Source organism: Oryctolagus cuniculus, chromosome 4 (genome assembly GCF_051225735.1).
Source record: "Oryctolagus cuniculus isolate XC-2025 breed Fujian yellow rabbit chromosome 4, ASM5122573v1, whole genome shotgun sequence".
Lineage (NCBI taxonomy): Eukaryota > Metazoa > Chordata > Mammalia > Lagomorpha > Leporidae > Oryctolagus > Oryctolagus cuniculus.
In genome coordinates this window covers 51,850,961-51,866,669 of record NC_142870.1, presented here as the reverse complement: position 1 = coordinate 51,866,669, position 15,709 = coordinate 51,850,961, and the positions used below count along the sequence as shown (strand labels likewise).

General features: G+C 36.4%; 1 protein-coding gene across 5 annotated transcripts in view; it reads right to left on the bottom strand.

The window, feature by feature from the left end:
• Nucleotides 1–15,709, bottom strand: part of EPHA6 (EPH receptor A6) — a 1,031,027-nt gene that overhangs the window by 307,875 nt on the left and 707,443 nt on the right. For 3 of the 5 annotated variants that reach the window (XM_051859384.3, XM_051859383.3, XM_051859386.3), the window contains 2 exons: nt 1,156–1,203; nt 566–728 (listed from right to left, as the gene is read on the bottom strand). In XM_051859384.3, coding sequence (XP_051715344.3) covers nt 566–728; nt 1,156–1,203 — 211 coding nt within the window. The remainder of the gene's footprint in view (nt 1–565; nt 729–1,155; nt 1,204–15,709) is intronic. The other 2 variants (XM_051859387.3, XM_008267078.4) reach the window with 1 other exon arrangement.

The following is a 15,709-nucleotide window of genomic DNA, read 5'->3' as shown; positions in this document are numbered from 1 at the left end:
AGCTTGTGCTATATGACAATGTAACACCTCACTTATTCTCCTCATCTTCCATTTTGGTTTCCAGTATGTTGAGGTTACGGAACTAATGCAATTAATTAAGCCTATGTGTATATATTTAAACTTATAATGTGCATCTCAGTCGAGTTTGTCTCCTGATCACTGACTTTACTGATCTGAGATAAACAAACCAAAGCTGTCCAAATTTGAACAAAGCCTTATTCCTTTCCAGCTTTTCATTAGTATCATACATATCATGATGCCAGGATTGGTAAACAACCAGACTAACATCATCCATTAAGACTCTGTGTAATGGCACGAGTGATGAATTCTGCATAAAGGGACATACTTGGGCCACACTACAGTTGTGATAGAGCAAAGCATATCATAGAAGTGTTTAATGACAGAACCAGAACATTGGCTGAAATGACTCGTATGCGCATTGGCATGAACAGTATCCCATTTAAAAAGACTGTCAAAAACTTTGGACACCTGGTTTTAAAATACCAGGATAAGCTGGGATGGCACTAAATTAACATGTTAGTTTATATCCTTGTGTGAAACTTACTTTCATCTCCTGTTTCAAATTCAAACTTCTGACTGTAGCCACTGTATCCTGTTGCAGTCCTCACTCGGATATGAAATATGTACTTGGTGGCTGGCTTGAGACCTGTGATGATGACACTGGGGGCCTTGGATCTCGTGGAGGAATAGGTGAGCTGCTCATGCTCCTGGGGAACAGAACAGAGGAGAAAGGAAATAAAGCAGCATGACCCTACCATTTCCTCCAGACAGCCCCAAGTTCTACTGAGGAATTATCCTCTCAATATTGAAAGTGTTGACTAAAAAGAAGTGTAAGCATGGTTTTCTATAGCTTAGTAGTTAGTTGTTTATCATTATGATGCACATGATATGGCCCTGATTTGGAATTTTATCAAGCAAGGTGATTAATCGTATGCCAGGAAACTGTACTAGTGAACTGCGCTAGTGTTGTTAGCAATTCAGATTTTTGACCCAGCTCTAAGGAATGGTGGTGACGTGAGAACACGTTTACACAGAATGGCAGCTGCAACTTGAGAAAAATGGGCACATCGGATCAGAACACACCAGCAGAGTGCAAGGAGCAAAGGTGGGAGAATTCAAGGACCCGCTACTCACTTCTACCCGCAGGTAGTGCCAAAATGCCGGCGCTATCCGTGGGTAGGCCTGTGGGTGAAAGGAAAAATAAATTAATTGATTTTTAAAGTTTGAAATCTTTTATCCAGAAATCAATTGCTTTGATCTATTGCTCAGTGATTTCCCAGTAGTAGAAACTGAAGTTGAGTCAACTTTAAGCAATCAAGTGATCTGTGTGTGTGTGTGTTTTTTTTTTTTCTTTGAGGGAGAATTGATTCCTCCCTGCATACTGCAATGTACTTCCCACAACTACTCTTTTAAGTGAGCTCCCCTGTCTACTAGCACAGAACATGTTATGTGTCCTTGAGACTCTGTTCAAAAATTGCCAGTGGTCTGGACACATTCAACGTACGATAGTCTTTATGTAGTGTTACACAAAACAACTCTATAAAGTTATAATGATATTTCAGCAGGGCATCTAAAGAAAGAAAAAACACTGTATAGGTTGAGTATCTCTCATCTGTAAATCTGAAATGCTCTAAAAATCCCAAACTTTATGAGCATGATGCCACAAGTAGAAAATTCCACACATGACCTCATATGATGATTGTCAAAACACAGGCACATTAAAACTATCTCATTACATCAGTCTACGTGCATAAAGTGTAAACACAAATGGATTTTGTGTTTGGACTCCAGTCACATTGTGTATATGCAAATATTTCAAAACACTAAAAATGTTGAAAAATAAAATATTTCTTTGTCCAAGTATTTCAGATAAGGGTTACTCAACCTTTACTTGTATGAGCAATGCTTCCAAATTCATAGTTAAACTAGGTCACTGTTTACTTAATTTCCACTACTCTCTTAGTAATTTAGAGATAAAAATTCTCAGCGATGGAAGTGACTTTCAAAGTCTTTAAATCATTCATTTGATGCTTCAATTTTACTACAGTATTCCCATGAAGATTGTATTTAGTTTTTGCCTGGAAATCTCTTCTGTTCAGGAGACCTTCCAGACAAACAAATTGAAGTTACAAAATTTTACACATATGTAGAATGTGCTAACCTTCATTTATCTGCTGGTGATGCTTTAAGATTTAGAACTACGAAAATCATTTCCCTTAAGCTACTTTTGAGGAAAAGGTTCTTATTTTAATGATCATTTTTATATTTTATAGTCTCATTTGTCTGAAATTTATATGCTGTATAGTTATTCTGTGTCTGGCTGAGGAATTGAGTTTGCCATCTATATCCCAAATAATAAAAGTATTTATTAAATATGAAGCACAAAGGAAAAGAATGACTTAACTACAGCAGTATTTTAAATAAAAAGGATGAAATGGAAAAATTGCACCTTATATTTATCTCTAGGTAACTCTGAGATTAGAAAGTAAATATTTACCCATTTGCCATAAAATCCAAGAAAATAAAGGAAAGTCTACAAATCACTGCTGGATATAATCATATCTGCTAAGGGTTGAAAGTAAGAACTTACTAACACCAAGACCTTTAAAATTAGGTAGCTTAAGATCATGTTATGGAGAGACATGTATGTGGACTATTTGAAGAAATGATGATATTTCTGCTAGAAATTTAGTAGAAGTTTGCATTTTTCATTTTCATATACTAGAGAATATTCCACCCTTCACAGAATCTTCTGCAATGTAAGTGGTATGGCACATCTTGAGCGCTGTTTCGCAATGTGAAATGATGACTGAGAGAATTTTAAAGCAATGGAAAGCGAAAAATTGAGTCATATCCCCAAAGAGATATGATAATGGATTCAAAAGTTTACTCTTAGAGTGACCTCATAATAATTTCAAATAGTCTTTGTTGCTCCACCAAACATAATAAAATAGTAATTTCCTTCTCAGTAAAGTTACAGAGAGTAACCTGACAGGCAGCAGTGAGCCTTTCTCCTGTTATTTACAAGTGTACACCTGTAGCTACAACTCTGAAATAAAAATCCTCAGGTATAAAGTGTGCTTAAATGTTTCCTCAGCCTGGCTCACTCCCCACCAGCATGACGGCTGTTGTCTTGTCTTACATCTTGCCACCTGCCAGCACACCTGAGGAAGAATGCTCAGGAAAAGCAACAGTGGAGAGTTCCCCTCAACATACACAGCAGTCTTCTCTCCTCCCAGTGTTTTTTAGCTCAAAGGAAAGCAAGTTTGCTTTGATCTGTGACAAAGTATTGGGCACTAATATCCTAGAACTCTGGCTAATTGCTTTTCTACTGACACATCCACTCCAACTCAAAGCAGCTTGTCACCAGGTAGAGACTATGTTTTGCACAGAGCACCCTCTCTCTCTCATATCCTGGCAGGCTGAATTCTGAACATCCTTGAGTAGAGTATGTGCACGTGCTTTTCTGGAGTTCGTACCACGAATGTGCATCATAGGGGCAATTGCTAGCTGTATGACATGTATGTCTTCAACTTTGCTAGGGAATACATTGCATTGTTCATAAAATTTACTTATATTTTTTGTATCTGCAGCAAAATCTCTCCTCTCAGTCTCAATGTTACTTGCTTTCTTATTTTCTTTTTCTTCACAATTAAGCTTTCCAAAGGTTTCAACCAGCTTTTGGCTTTGATTTTCTCTTTTTTTTTGTTTTCTATCCCATTTAATAACGCTCTTATTATAAATTATTTCCCTCTTTGTATGTTGTGTTAGTTTATATTGTCTTCTAAGTTCTCATATTTTAGCTTATTAACTACCTGTACATAATTTCAAATATAATGTAAGTTTACAAATTTCATTCTGTGCTGTTTAGTTACCAAATAAATACATTTACAAATTTCACACTCTTTACTGAAACTGTTATATTCCACATGCTTGCATAGGGTGTATTATCAATCAATCCTAAGTATTTACTTATTTACACACACACACACACAAAGATTAAAACAATCTTTGGGGCAGATCCAAGATGATCACTTTTGAAGTTTTACAGCTCAAAACAAGTGGTCAGGCAGCACAAAGTGGCACTACAAATGTAGAATCCCATGGGTTGCAAAGCTTATTGAATTGTAGCCAGTACAGAAGATACTCATTGGGCCACGATGCTGGCAGTCTTGCACACTAGTGTTTGTTGGCTGAAAATAAAACAGCTTGTGTTGTCTCCTTTGATGAGCACAGAAAATAGTTTCAATTGTGAGGTAACAATTCAAACAACTTACTGGGAAGGCTCCATGATGGCGGAATAGGGAGGAAACTCACTGATAGTGCAGGAAAAGATAGTTTAATGAAAGTGGAGATACTGTAGTCTCAGAGAAGAGTTAGGGAAAAAACTGCAGAGGAAACTCTTCTGGAATTAGTGGGACACAGTGAACCTATGTGGAGGGCATGGGCGCCCATGGCTCGGGATCCCAGCTTTCGAGTCTATACACCAGTGCTGGAAAGGGAGGTGAGTTGAAACCACAGTAGCCCAAGACACAGAAAAGTGGCAGGAAGAGCCTAGAGGGAACAAGGCTTGAAGCCCTGTGGGGGAAGTACACCAGGCTAACTAGAGGAGAGAAAAAAAATAAAAGGGACCAGTATGGACACGATTCTCTCTCTCCACTCACCTTACAAAGGTGAGCAAGACAAAGAGCAGGCACCATTTTGGACGTACGTAACAGGTGCGCCAGCTCAGGGTCCGGGCCAGCGCTCAGCCAAGCAGAAAAACCTGACTCTGGTGGGGAGAAATAACAGTAGACTAAGACCTAGTGAATGTGTGGAGCTTATGAACTGGGACTGTGAAAAAAACTGAGGGTGTGTGGGAGAACTCATGGTGTGGCTGATGTGAGTAGTCTCGGTGAGGGATGCCACAAATTCGGGGGCTTTGGCTACACGGTGAGAGACATTGCAGGGGAATCTGAGCTTACATTGAGGACTGAACAGATCCTTAGTGTGGTCCTTGGGACAGAGCAGACAAATATTATACCCACTGGGGCTAGCGCTCAGGCTCTGATTGCCATGAAAGGAGAAGAGCTCAGTTGAGCAGAATTACTTCCCCTCTGATTAAAAAAAAAAAAAGAGAGAGAGAGAAGATTTACCACACCAAACCTGGGTGTGTCACTTTTGGCACAACCTTAACCCTGAAGAACTGAACAGAGCTTTCTGGCCATACCCACCACAAGCCTTTAGAGATTCACCAAAAGAAGACAGCCCACTTAATCTACAGTCATAGTATAACGCGAAATATAATGACAGCAAGAAAAAAAGAAGAAACCACAGAATATCTCCACAATGTCAAACAACAAACACAGAAACCGAGGGAACAAGAACAAGGAAGAACAAGGAAGACATCAAATGAACATGACACTCCAATACAAGATTATGAAGATGATGAGATAGAAGAAATGCAAGATATGGAATTCAAAAAATGTATGATAAGAACATTTAGAAGTTATCAAAAACAAATGCATGTACTACAGAAATCCATACAGGACAGGACAGAAAATCTCTCTTGTGAAAATGAAACCATAAAGAGGAATCAAAATGAAATGAGGAATTTAGTAGAACATGAAATTGGGATATTGAAGAGAAATCAAAATGAAATGAAGAATTCAATAGAACAAATGAAAAACACATTTCAGAGCCTTAAAAACAGAATCAGTGAGATAGAAGAAAGAATATTGGACTTAGAAGACAGAGCACAGTCAAACCAAAGAAAAGAAGAGGAAATTAGAAATCTAAAAAATATTGTCAGGAATCTACAGGATACTATTAAAAAACCAACATTTGGGTTCTAGGAGTTCCTGAAGACACGGAGAGAGAGAAAGGATTAGAAGGCCTTTTAAGTGAGATACTAGCAGAAAACTTCCCAGGTTTGGAGAAGGTCAGAGACATCCAAGTATAGGAAGCACATAGAACCCCTAATAAACATGACCAGAAGTGATTATCACCATGACACATTGTAATCAAACTCACCACAGTGAAACATAAAGAAGAGTCAGATTACTCTCAGAGGATATCCAATTAGACTCATAGCAGACTTCTCATCAGAAACCCTACAGGCTAGGAGGGAATGGTGAGATATAGCCCAAGTACTAAGAGAAAAAAACTGCCAGCTCAGAATATTATATCCTGCAAAACTCTCATTTGTGAATGAAGGTGAAATAAAGACCTTTCATAGCAAACAGAAATTGAAATAATTTGTCACCACTCATCCAGCTCTGTAAAAGATGCTTAAAGATGTGTTACACACGGAAACATGGCCATCAGTACAAAAGAAGGTAAAGGAAGAAACTCTCCCAGTAAAAGATCACAGGAAGTTCAAAGCATATATTAGAAATATCCTTAGAAAAATGGCATGGCCAAGTGACTACTTATCAATAGTCACATTGAATATAAATGGCCTCAACTCTCCAGTTAAAAGGCACAGACTGGCTGAATGGATTAAAAAACAAAACCCATCTATTTGCCGCTTTTAAGAAACACATCTTTCCAACAAAGATGCCTGCAGACTGAAAGTGAAAGGTTGTAAAAGATATTCCATGCCAACAGGAACCAAAAAAGAGCTCGTGTAGCCATCTTAATGTCAGACAAAATAAACTCTTAAGAGAGACAAAGAGGGGCACTATATAATGATCAAAGGATCAATCCAACAGGAAGATGTAACAATTATAAATGTATATGTACCTAATTACAGGGCACCAGGTTATTTAAAAGATACATTAAGGAACTTAAAGGGAGACTTAAACTACAATACAATAATATTGGGGGACTTCAATACTACAATCTCAGAAATAAACAGATCAACTGGACAGAAGATCAACAAGGATACAGCAGATTTAAACAACACTATAGCCCAAATGGATCTAACAGATATCTACAGAACTACACATCCTACACATAAAGAATTTACATTCTTCTCAGCAGTCCATGGAACCTTCTCTAGAACTGACCACATACTAAGCCATAAAGCAAGTCTTAGCAAATTTAAAAGAATTAGAATCATACCATGCAACTTCTTAGACCACAGTGGAATGAAGCTAGAATTTAACAACTCAGGAATCCCTAGAGCATATGCAAACACATGGAGACTGAACAACATGCTCCTGAATGAATAGTGGGTCATAGAAGAAATCAAAAGAGAAATCAAAAACTTTCTGGAAGTAAATGAGGATAACAAACACAACATATCAAAACTTATGGGATTCAGCAAAAGCAGTGTTAAGAGGAAAGTTTATAGCAATAGGTACCTACATCAAGAAATTGGAAAGGCACCAAATAAATGAGCTATCAATGCATCTCTAGGATCTGGAAAAACTGCAGCAAACCTTTTCAAAAGAAAAGAGAAGAGAAATAATTAAATAGAAGAAATCAACAGAATTGAATAAAAAAATTACAAAAGATCAGCAAAGAGCTGGTTTTTTGAAAAAAATAAACAAAATTGACACACCACTGGCCCAACTAACTAAAAAAAGAAAAGACCCAAATCAATAAAATCAGAGATGAAAAAAAGGAATGTAACAACAGACAGCACAGAAATAAAAAGAGTCTTCAGAAATTACTACAAAGAGTTGTATGCCAGCCAACAGGGAAATTTATCAGAAATGGATAGATTCCAGGACACATGCAACCTACCTAAATTGAACAAGGAAGACATAGAAAACCTAAACAGATCCATAACTGAGACAGAAATTGAAATAGTAATAAAGGCCCTCCCAACAAAGAAAAGCCCAGGACCAGATGGATTCACTGCTGAATTCTACCAGACATTTAAAGAAGAACTAACTCCAATTCTTCTCAAACTATTCAGAACAATCGAAAAAGAGGGAATCCTCCCAAATTCTTTCTATGAAGCCAGCATCACCTTAATTCCTAAGCCAGAAAAAGATGCAGCATTGAAAGAGAATTACAGACCAATATCCCTGATGAACATAGATGCAAAAATCCTCAATAAAATTCTGGCCAATAGAATGCAACAACACATCAGAAAGATCATCCACCCAGACCAAGTGGGATTTATCCCTGGTATGCAGGGATGGTTTAATGTGCGCAAAACAATCAATGTGATACACCACATTAACAGACTGCAGAAGAAAAACCATATGATTATCTCAATAGACGCCGAGAAAGCATTTGATAAAATACAACACCCTTTCATGATGAAAACTCTAAGCAAACTGGGTATAGAAGGCACATTCCTCCATACAATCAGAGCAATTTATGAAAAACCTATGGCCAGCATCCTATTGAATGGGGAAAAGTTGGAAGCATTTCCACTGAAATCTGGTACCAGACAGGGATGCCCACTCTCACCACTGCTATTCAATATAGTTCTGGAAGTTTTAGCCACAGCCATCTGGCAAGAAAAAGAAAGTACAGGAATACAAATTGGGAAGGAAGAAGTTAAACTATCCCTCTTTGCAGACGATATGATTATTTAGAGTATCCAAAGAGCTCTACTAAGAGACTATTGGAACTCAAAGAAGATTTTGGCAAAGTAGCAGGATATAAAATCAATGTACAAAAATCAACAGCCTTTGTATACACAGGCAATGCCACAGCTGAGAAAGAACTGCTAAGATCAATCCCATTCACAATAGCTACAAAAACAATCAAATACTTTGGAATAAACTTAACCAAGGATGTTAAAGATCTCTACGATGAGAATTACAAAATCTTAAAGAAAGACATAGAAGAGGATACCAAAAAATGGAGAAATCTTCCATGCTCATGGATTGGAAGAATCAACATCATCAAAATGTCCATTCTCCCAACAGCAATTTATAAATTCAATGTGATACTAATCAAAATACAAAGAGATTCTTCTCAGATCTGGAAAAAAATGATGCTAAAATTCATATGGAGGCACAGGAGACCTCGAATAACTAAAGCAATCTTGTACAACAAAAACAAAGCCAGTGGCATCACAATACCAGATTTCAGGGCATACTACAGGGCAGTTGTAATCAAAACAGCGTGGTACTGGTACAGAAGCAGATGGATAGATCGAATGCTGTGTAACTACTTGACAATAATGGGTGATCTTTTAGAATTTTAGGAATAATGTTCTGTATCTACTGAGGGACTCAATTCATTTAGAAAACCCTCCTTTAGTTAGTATATGTGAGATCTTTTCTATCTTTCTTGTATCATGGTATATTTCTCAATTTTGACATATCAATATTGTCCAAATGTGTATAGACTGACAGTTCAGTAATATAAAGATATTATACAGTAAGAAAATCTAGGCATCTTAAACAAATCCCTATGTACTTATTTATTTATTTATTTATTTTAAAGATTTATTTATTTATTTGAAAGGTAGAGTTATAGAGAGTCAGAGGCAGAGAGAAGTCTTCCATCTACTGGCTCACTCCCCTAAATGGCCACAATGAGCAGAGCTGGGCCAATCTGAAGCCAGGAGCCATAAGCTTCACTTCAGGAGCTTCTTTAGTGTCTCTCACACAGGTCCAGGGGCCCATGGACTTGGGCCATTTTCTATTGCTTTTCCTAGGCCATGATCAGAAGCAGAGCAGCCAAGACTCGAACTGGTGCCCATATGGGATGCCAACACTGCAGGTGGCACCTGTACCTGCCATGCCAACGCGCCGGCCCCAATCTCTACATTCTTTGACTCTAACCAGCATTTAGCACTGAATTTTATACATTTTGGTTCCCTTCTCTATTTTTTCAGTGCATGTAAACATCTATTCCCAAGTAGACTGGAATTTCTCCAAAACAAAGACCATCTCCATCAAAAAAACAAAAACAAAGACAACCCCAAATGGAAAACAAAGGGGACTGGATACACAGTGAGTGCTTACTAAGTGTCGGATAATTGCTTCAATGCAGGGGCAAATTTGTGACTGGTTCCCAGCTTATTCTGATCTTCCTGTGAACAGATCTGTATACATCCCACAGTTAGCCTCCTGCCTCAATACAAGAGAAACCCTGAACGATTATACACTTCTTTTCCTAGGTAACTGCATTCATGTTGAGGAGGTAAAGAAAGAGACCTGCATTATCTTTGAAAACCCTCAGCTTTCCTGATTCCTTCTTTTCGGAGGATCAGAAATAGTCAAAGTTGGATTCTGATGCTGGTAATCAAGGGAGTTGCTTTCTTTTCTCACATTCATGAAAATGCTCAAGATGGAGTTTCTAATTTGGTTAAAGAAGGGGTTAGGAAGTTCTTTGGGATGGCAGTCTAAACTAGTGGGTAGGGTGTTCTGAAATGTTTTCCTTAGGTAAAAATTAGCTACTGATATGACAAAATCACAAATATGCATAAGTAAGAAAAACATAGAACTAGTTATTACAAGTACACAAATACTTTCTGACTGTACTTTCAGAGAAGTGCCATTTAGCCTACCACAGCTATAATTTACTACAATCAACTCTTGATTATCCACAGTAATCCAAAATAGGAGATAACCCCAAATCAGTTTGAAATGCATTCATGACTTTTTCTCATATGTTCTTTCCAATACATATCTTATTGTATTCAAAATGAAAAACATTCTGTGAACATTAAATGTTGAGAAATAGTAGGAGATGGCACAGAAGTACAGCTGATCATACAGGGACATTTCATTTAGACTCAAACATCCATCATTATTTTCACAAAACATATGACCTTTTTGTAGACAAGTAGCATTTTGAAATATTGACTATATTTACTGTTAGGGGAAATGGTCAAATTATTATAGTGTGGACTTTAGAAAATATTGGTGTTAGGATGAGACCAGGATAGTCCTTAGTTCTAGTCAATTTATCTGTGAAAATTGCAAAGGTTACAAACACCTTAAAGGGTCAGGCTTGTTGTGAAGAAAAAGCAGAATAATGTGTGAAAACTCTAGAAGTTGAGTAATTTGGAATTACTTATTCTTCTGGAATCAATAGGTAGTGCATGTAATCCAGGCAATGGTAAGCTTATGCTTGAAGTAATCATGGAAACACTGTCAGAGGTTTTCTAAAATTTTTTGTACTTGTTTGGCTTGCTTGTGAACCTTTATGCTTCCACTGCAGAATAGGGTATGCCTAGAATCCTGTAGGTGGTAATGAAATAATAGCCAAGCGATAGAATGGTAAAGCTAATGAATTAATTGCTACATAAATTTAGCACTTAAATTCTTAAATAATGTTATAACAATTTGATGTTAGCTTGCATAAATTAATGACAATTCAAGTGAGATACAAGAAAAACTGTTTCTTCTGGCATATCATACTTCCATAATCAAAATTCAATAATATTGTGTCATATAGCCAACTCATTTTCTTAGCAAAATAGTAGAGAATATCCTGGATTTTGCTTGCCAATTTTTTTTTTTTTTACAAAAGAGTATCCTTTAAAATATTGTTCTGAAATATCTTAGTACATATTCTTAATATTTACTCAGTTTTACCTTCTCCATCTGCTCATGTAACATACCTTCATATAGACAGGATGTAGATTTTTCTTCTACACTCTACCAGTCTACAAATATTCATAAAGCATTTCAAGTAAAAATGAGATGCTTAAAGCTTGATTATTGCTCTTAAAGGGAGTTCTTTTATTCCAAAATTCATTAATGGTATTTATAAAGGTATAGCATGAACAATAAATTCAACTTTATCATTCATTCTTTTTTTAAAGATTTATTTATTTATTTGAAACTCAGAGTTACAGAGAAGCACAGGCAGACATAGAGAGAGTGGTCTCTCATCCACTGGTTTACTCCACATATGGCCTCAATTGCCGCAGCTGGGCTGATCTGAAGCCAGGATCCAGAAGTTTCTTCAGGGTCTCCCACGTGGATGCAAGGTCCAAGGACTTGGGCCATCTTCCACTGGTTTCCCAAGCCTTAGCATGAAGCTAGATCAGAGGTGGAGCTGCTGGGACTTGTGCCAGTGCCCATATGGGATGCCATCACTGCAGGCGGTGGCTTTACACTCCACACCACAGCGCTGGCTCCCTCATTCATTCTTCTTCTTTTATATAATTTATTTTATTTATTTATTTGAGAGAGAGGGTTACAGACAGAGAGAAATGTCTTCCATCTTCTGGTTCACTCCCCAAATGGCTACAATGGCCAGAGCTGGGCTCTTCTGAAGTCAGGAGCCAGGACAGTCTTCCAGCTCTCCCTCAAAGGTGCAAGAGCACAACACTTGGGCCATCTTCTACTGCTTTCTCAGATCATAGCAGAGAGCTGGATCGGAAGAGGAGCAGCCAGGACTCAAACCAGCACCCATATGGGATGTTGGCACCACAGGTGGAGGCTTAGCCCACTGGGCTACCACACCAAACCTCATCATTCATTTTTAACATTCTTGATAATTCATTAGAATTTTTAAAATGTGTAAATTCGGTGATAGACAAATAGCAGAGAACAAAACATTTAAAAATTTATTGAGGATAAATAAAATTACGTAATCTAATAGGTGGAAATGAAAAGAAAAATATTTAAAGAGTATTTGAGGATTATATTTAATTTAAATTGAACATTTTTAGAAAAGTTTGCAAATTCCTACTGATGTTAGTACTTTAGATCAAGTAGTCAACTTGCTACATAAAAACTAGATAAATTTTATTATTAAATTAGTATAATTTAGCAATAAATGCCACTATGAGAAAAAAACACCAAATATACTTGAAAACATTAATATTCATATGTAGATTTCCTCAAATATAAATGGTATTGCGGATGTCAAACTAACATCTTCAAAGTTAAATCATAATACCAACATGGTGCATGAAATTAGAAAAGGAATAGATCCATGGTCCTTTGATTAATTCACCCTACCTAATTATGAGATGTAGTTTTTTAAAATAAAGCTAATGAAAGTAATATGCTTTGTTTAAAAACAACAAAAAAAAAACCAGCAGTTAAAATTTTTCAATAATAGTAACTGGATTTTAGTTTAGGTAAGATAAATGAAAGCAGAGAACAAAATTTCCAAAATGAAATAATCAGAGTAAATGCAGGTAGACCAGTCTCCAAAATCCTCTCCTGGTTGTTAGGTTTTCCAGCAGAAAATTGTTGGAAGAAAAGTACCTACTGAAAAGCAGTACCATTTGTGAATAAGATAGAGCCTTACATTTGTCCAAGTCACTTACAAAACATAATAAGACTTATTTGTATTGAAAAGGAAGTAGAAATTCATTTAAATCTACATGAAGAATTCATTGTCTTCACTTAAAAAATCTTTAGTGAGTATATATTTCATTTCCATCTTTCCTTTTTAAAACACATTCTGTGAACATGATGAAATTTTAATCACATATATTTCTTTGTGAGTTTTAATTGTGATCTGATGATATATGTATTTGTTTTGCTAACCAACAACTGAAGTAAGTTGTCAGGAAGACTCCTCAGATGTGAAGGTCCTTTACATTTTAAAAAAAATTGTTTATTTGAGAGGCAGGGAAAGAGAGTGAGAAAGTTGCCATCCACTGGTTCACCTCCAAATGCCAAGACAGCTGGGGCTGGGCAAGGCGGAAATGGGGAGCCAGGAAGACAATCCAGGTCCTCATGTGGGTGGCAGACACTCAGCTACTTGAGTCATCACCTGATGCTTCCCAGGGTGCTCATTAGCAGGAAGCTGGAATTGAGTGTGGAGCTAAGACTTGAACTGGGCACTCTGATGTGGGATGTGGGCATCCCAAGAAGTGTCTTAACCACTAGGCCAAAAACCTGCCCCATATGGTGGTAAACATACTAATATAAAAATCTTATGTATAATTTACTAAATAGCAAAAATATTTCTAACGAGTATGGATAAAGGAGTTGTTGCAGTAGCTATACATACTCAGGCACAGCTAAAATTCAGAAACTGTTTCATCCGTATACCTGCTGTGATTTATCCACAAAATCACAACAATCAAGGGACATATGGAAATAATGATTGCATTGACTGCCTTCTTTAAATGTCCTTGTGTGAAAACGAAGATCAAGCACAGGTTTGGGGAGCAATTTGCTTTTGCCAACTGAAACTTAGCCAAAAACAATTAATTTATATTGCATTCAACCATGAAGACTGCAGAATAAAATTTTACATTTTCTTATTATAGACACATGATTTTCAATTACTGAAAATTTAAGGGAGATCTAAATTCCCATTCATACTTATTCAAACACTCTGTGGAAATGCTGACGTTTCTACTACTATTTAAATCATCAGTTTCTAATTAAAGATATACATGTATAAATATAAATTCATCTTTTCAACATATATAAATTGAAGACAACAAAAGTTTAAGAATAAAAAATTTTTAAAAATTCAGTATAAAACCTTACCAAGGAAGTAGAAATTATGAAGAATAACTTCTCAAGTATCAGAACCCTCTTAGTAATCAAAGAATTTTCCATTATTTTAGTAATATACGCAAATGAATAAACAGATGCCTTTTATTCTTGTCTTTTAACCTAAAAAATTTTGATCAGTATGGATTCTACAAGGTCACAGCAAATACATGATATTAAAACACAGCCAAATGCTGGAGCAACATAAATGTTTTTATGAGCAGCAGGTGTATTCTTTGAAAGGCGGTAAAGCTATTAACAGCTCAGTAAGGAGTACATAATAATAGGCTGTTAACTCAGCCTCCCTCACAAGAGTCCTGAGGAAGGACGTTTTGAAGCCATTAAGACAAGCGCATCTTTAAAAGTATCCAATATGAATGGTTTTAAAGAGGGGTTCATTTAAACTTCATCTCATTAAAGTAATGAATTTAGTCTTCTTGATTTAAACATGCTCATCTAAAAGAATTATTTAACTATTTTGTGCAAAAAACCAAATCACAATTTTGAAACTAAATATGTTCTAGTCATAAGTACTTGAAAAGAAATTCTTTCTTAGGTTAGTTTTGCATCTTCCAGTATTTGAAGCTTATTCTAATGAAAATCTGTAATGCCTAGCATAGATGTCTGCCATTTAAGAGGTTAATAAGCCAAATTCAATAAAAAATAAATGAATGATTTCCTAAAATATTTTGTTATGTGATATTTTACTTGTTCACCTTGAAAAAAATTGTGATTTGACTCCCAAGAGATAGCCTCCAGGATTTTGATGAAAAGTCAGAGATACTTTGGGTTTATTAGTTTGTCGGAGCTATTCTTCCATAGTTGCTACATTCATTAAGACATTTAAAATTTTGTTTTAAAAGAATGAGAGCATCAGAAATACGGAGATTACTTGGACATTGGTAATAAGGAAACCACTAGTGAGGGGAAAGCATCTGGCAAAAATGAAGTTCCTAGAGGTGGGCATGCCCCTCGCTAAGGGTGATTTGCCTCACACATCTATTCCTCGGTGCAGTCCCTGTGCAGCAGCAGCCAGCTTCCTACCTGCCCACTGCTCCCCTGCAGTGTATCCAATAAACCTGACTCTCCTCCCTCAGTCTCACTGCTCTGGTGAATTCTTTCAACATCTGTGACACTGGCCTTAATCAGTCTAATCGGTCCCTTATGAAAAAATTTTCTAAAGATTTTTTGTCAGACAGAATATATTCTAATGCCCAATGAAATATACTTTTTTATTTAATTTTTAACAGTTCAAAATGAATACAATTCTTTAATTTTATTTAGATGTAAAATGTAGTATTTAAATATTTTAATTATTTTTTTTATTTTTCTTCTTTAGGGATTTTGCTTCAAAATGATAAATCAATGAAATA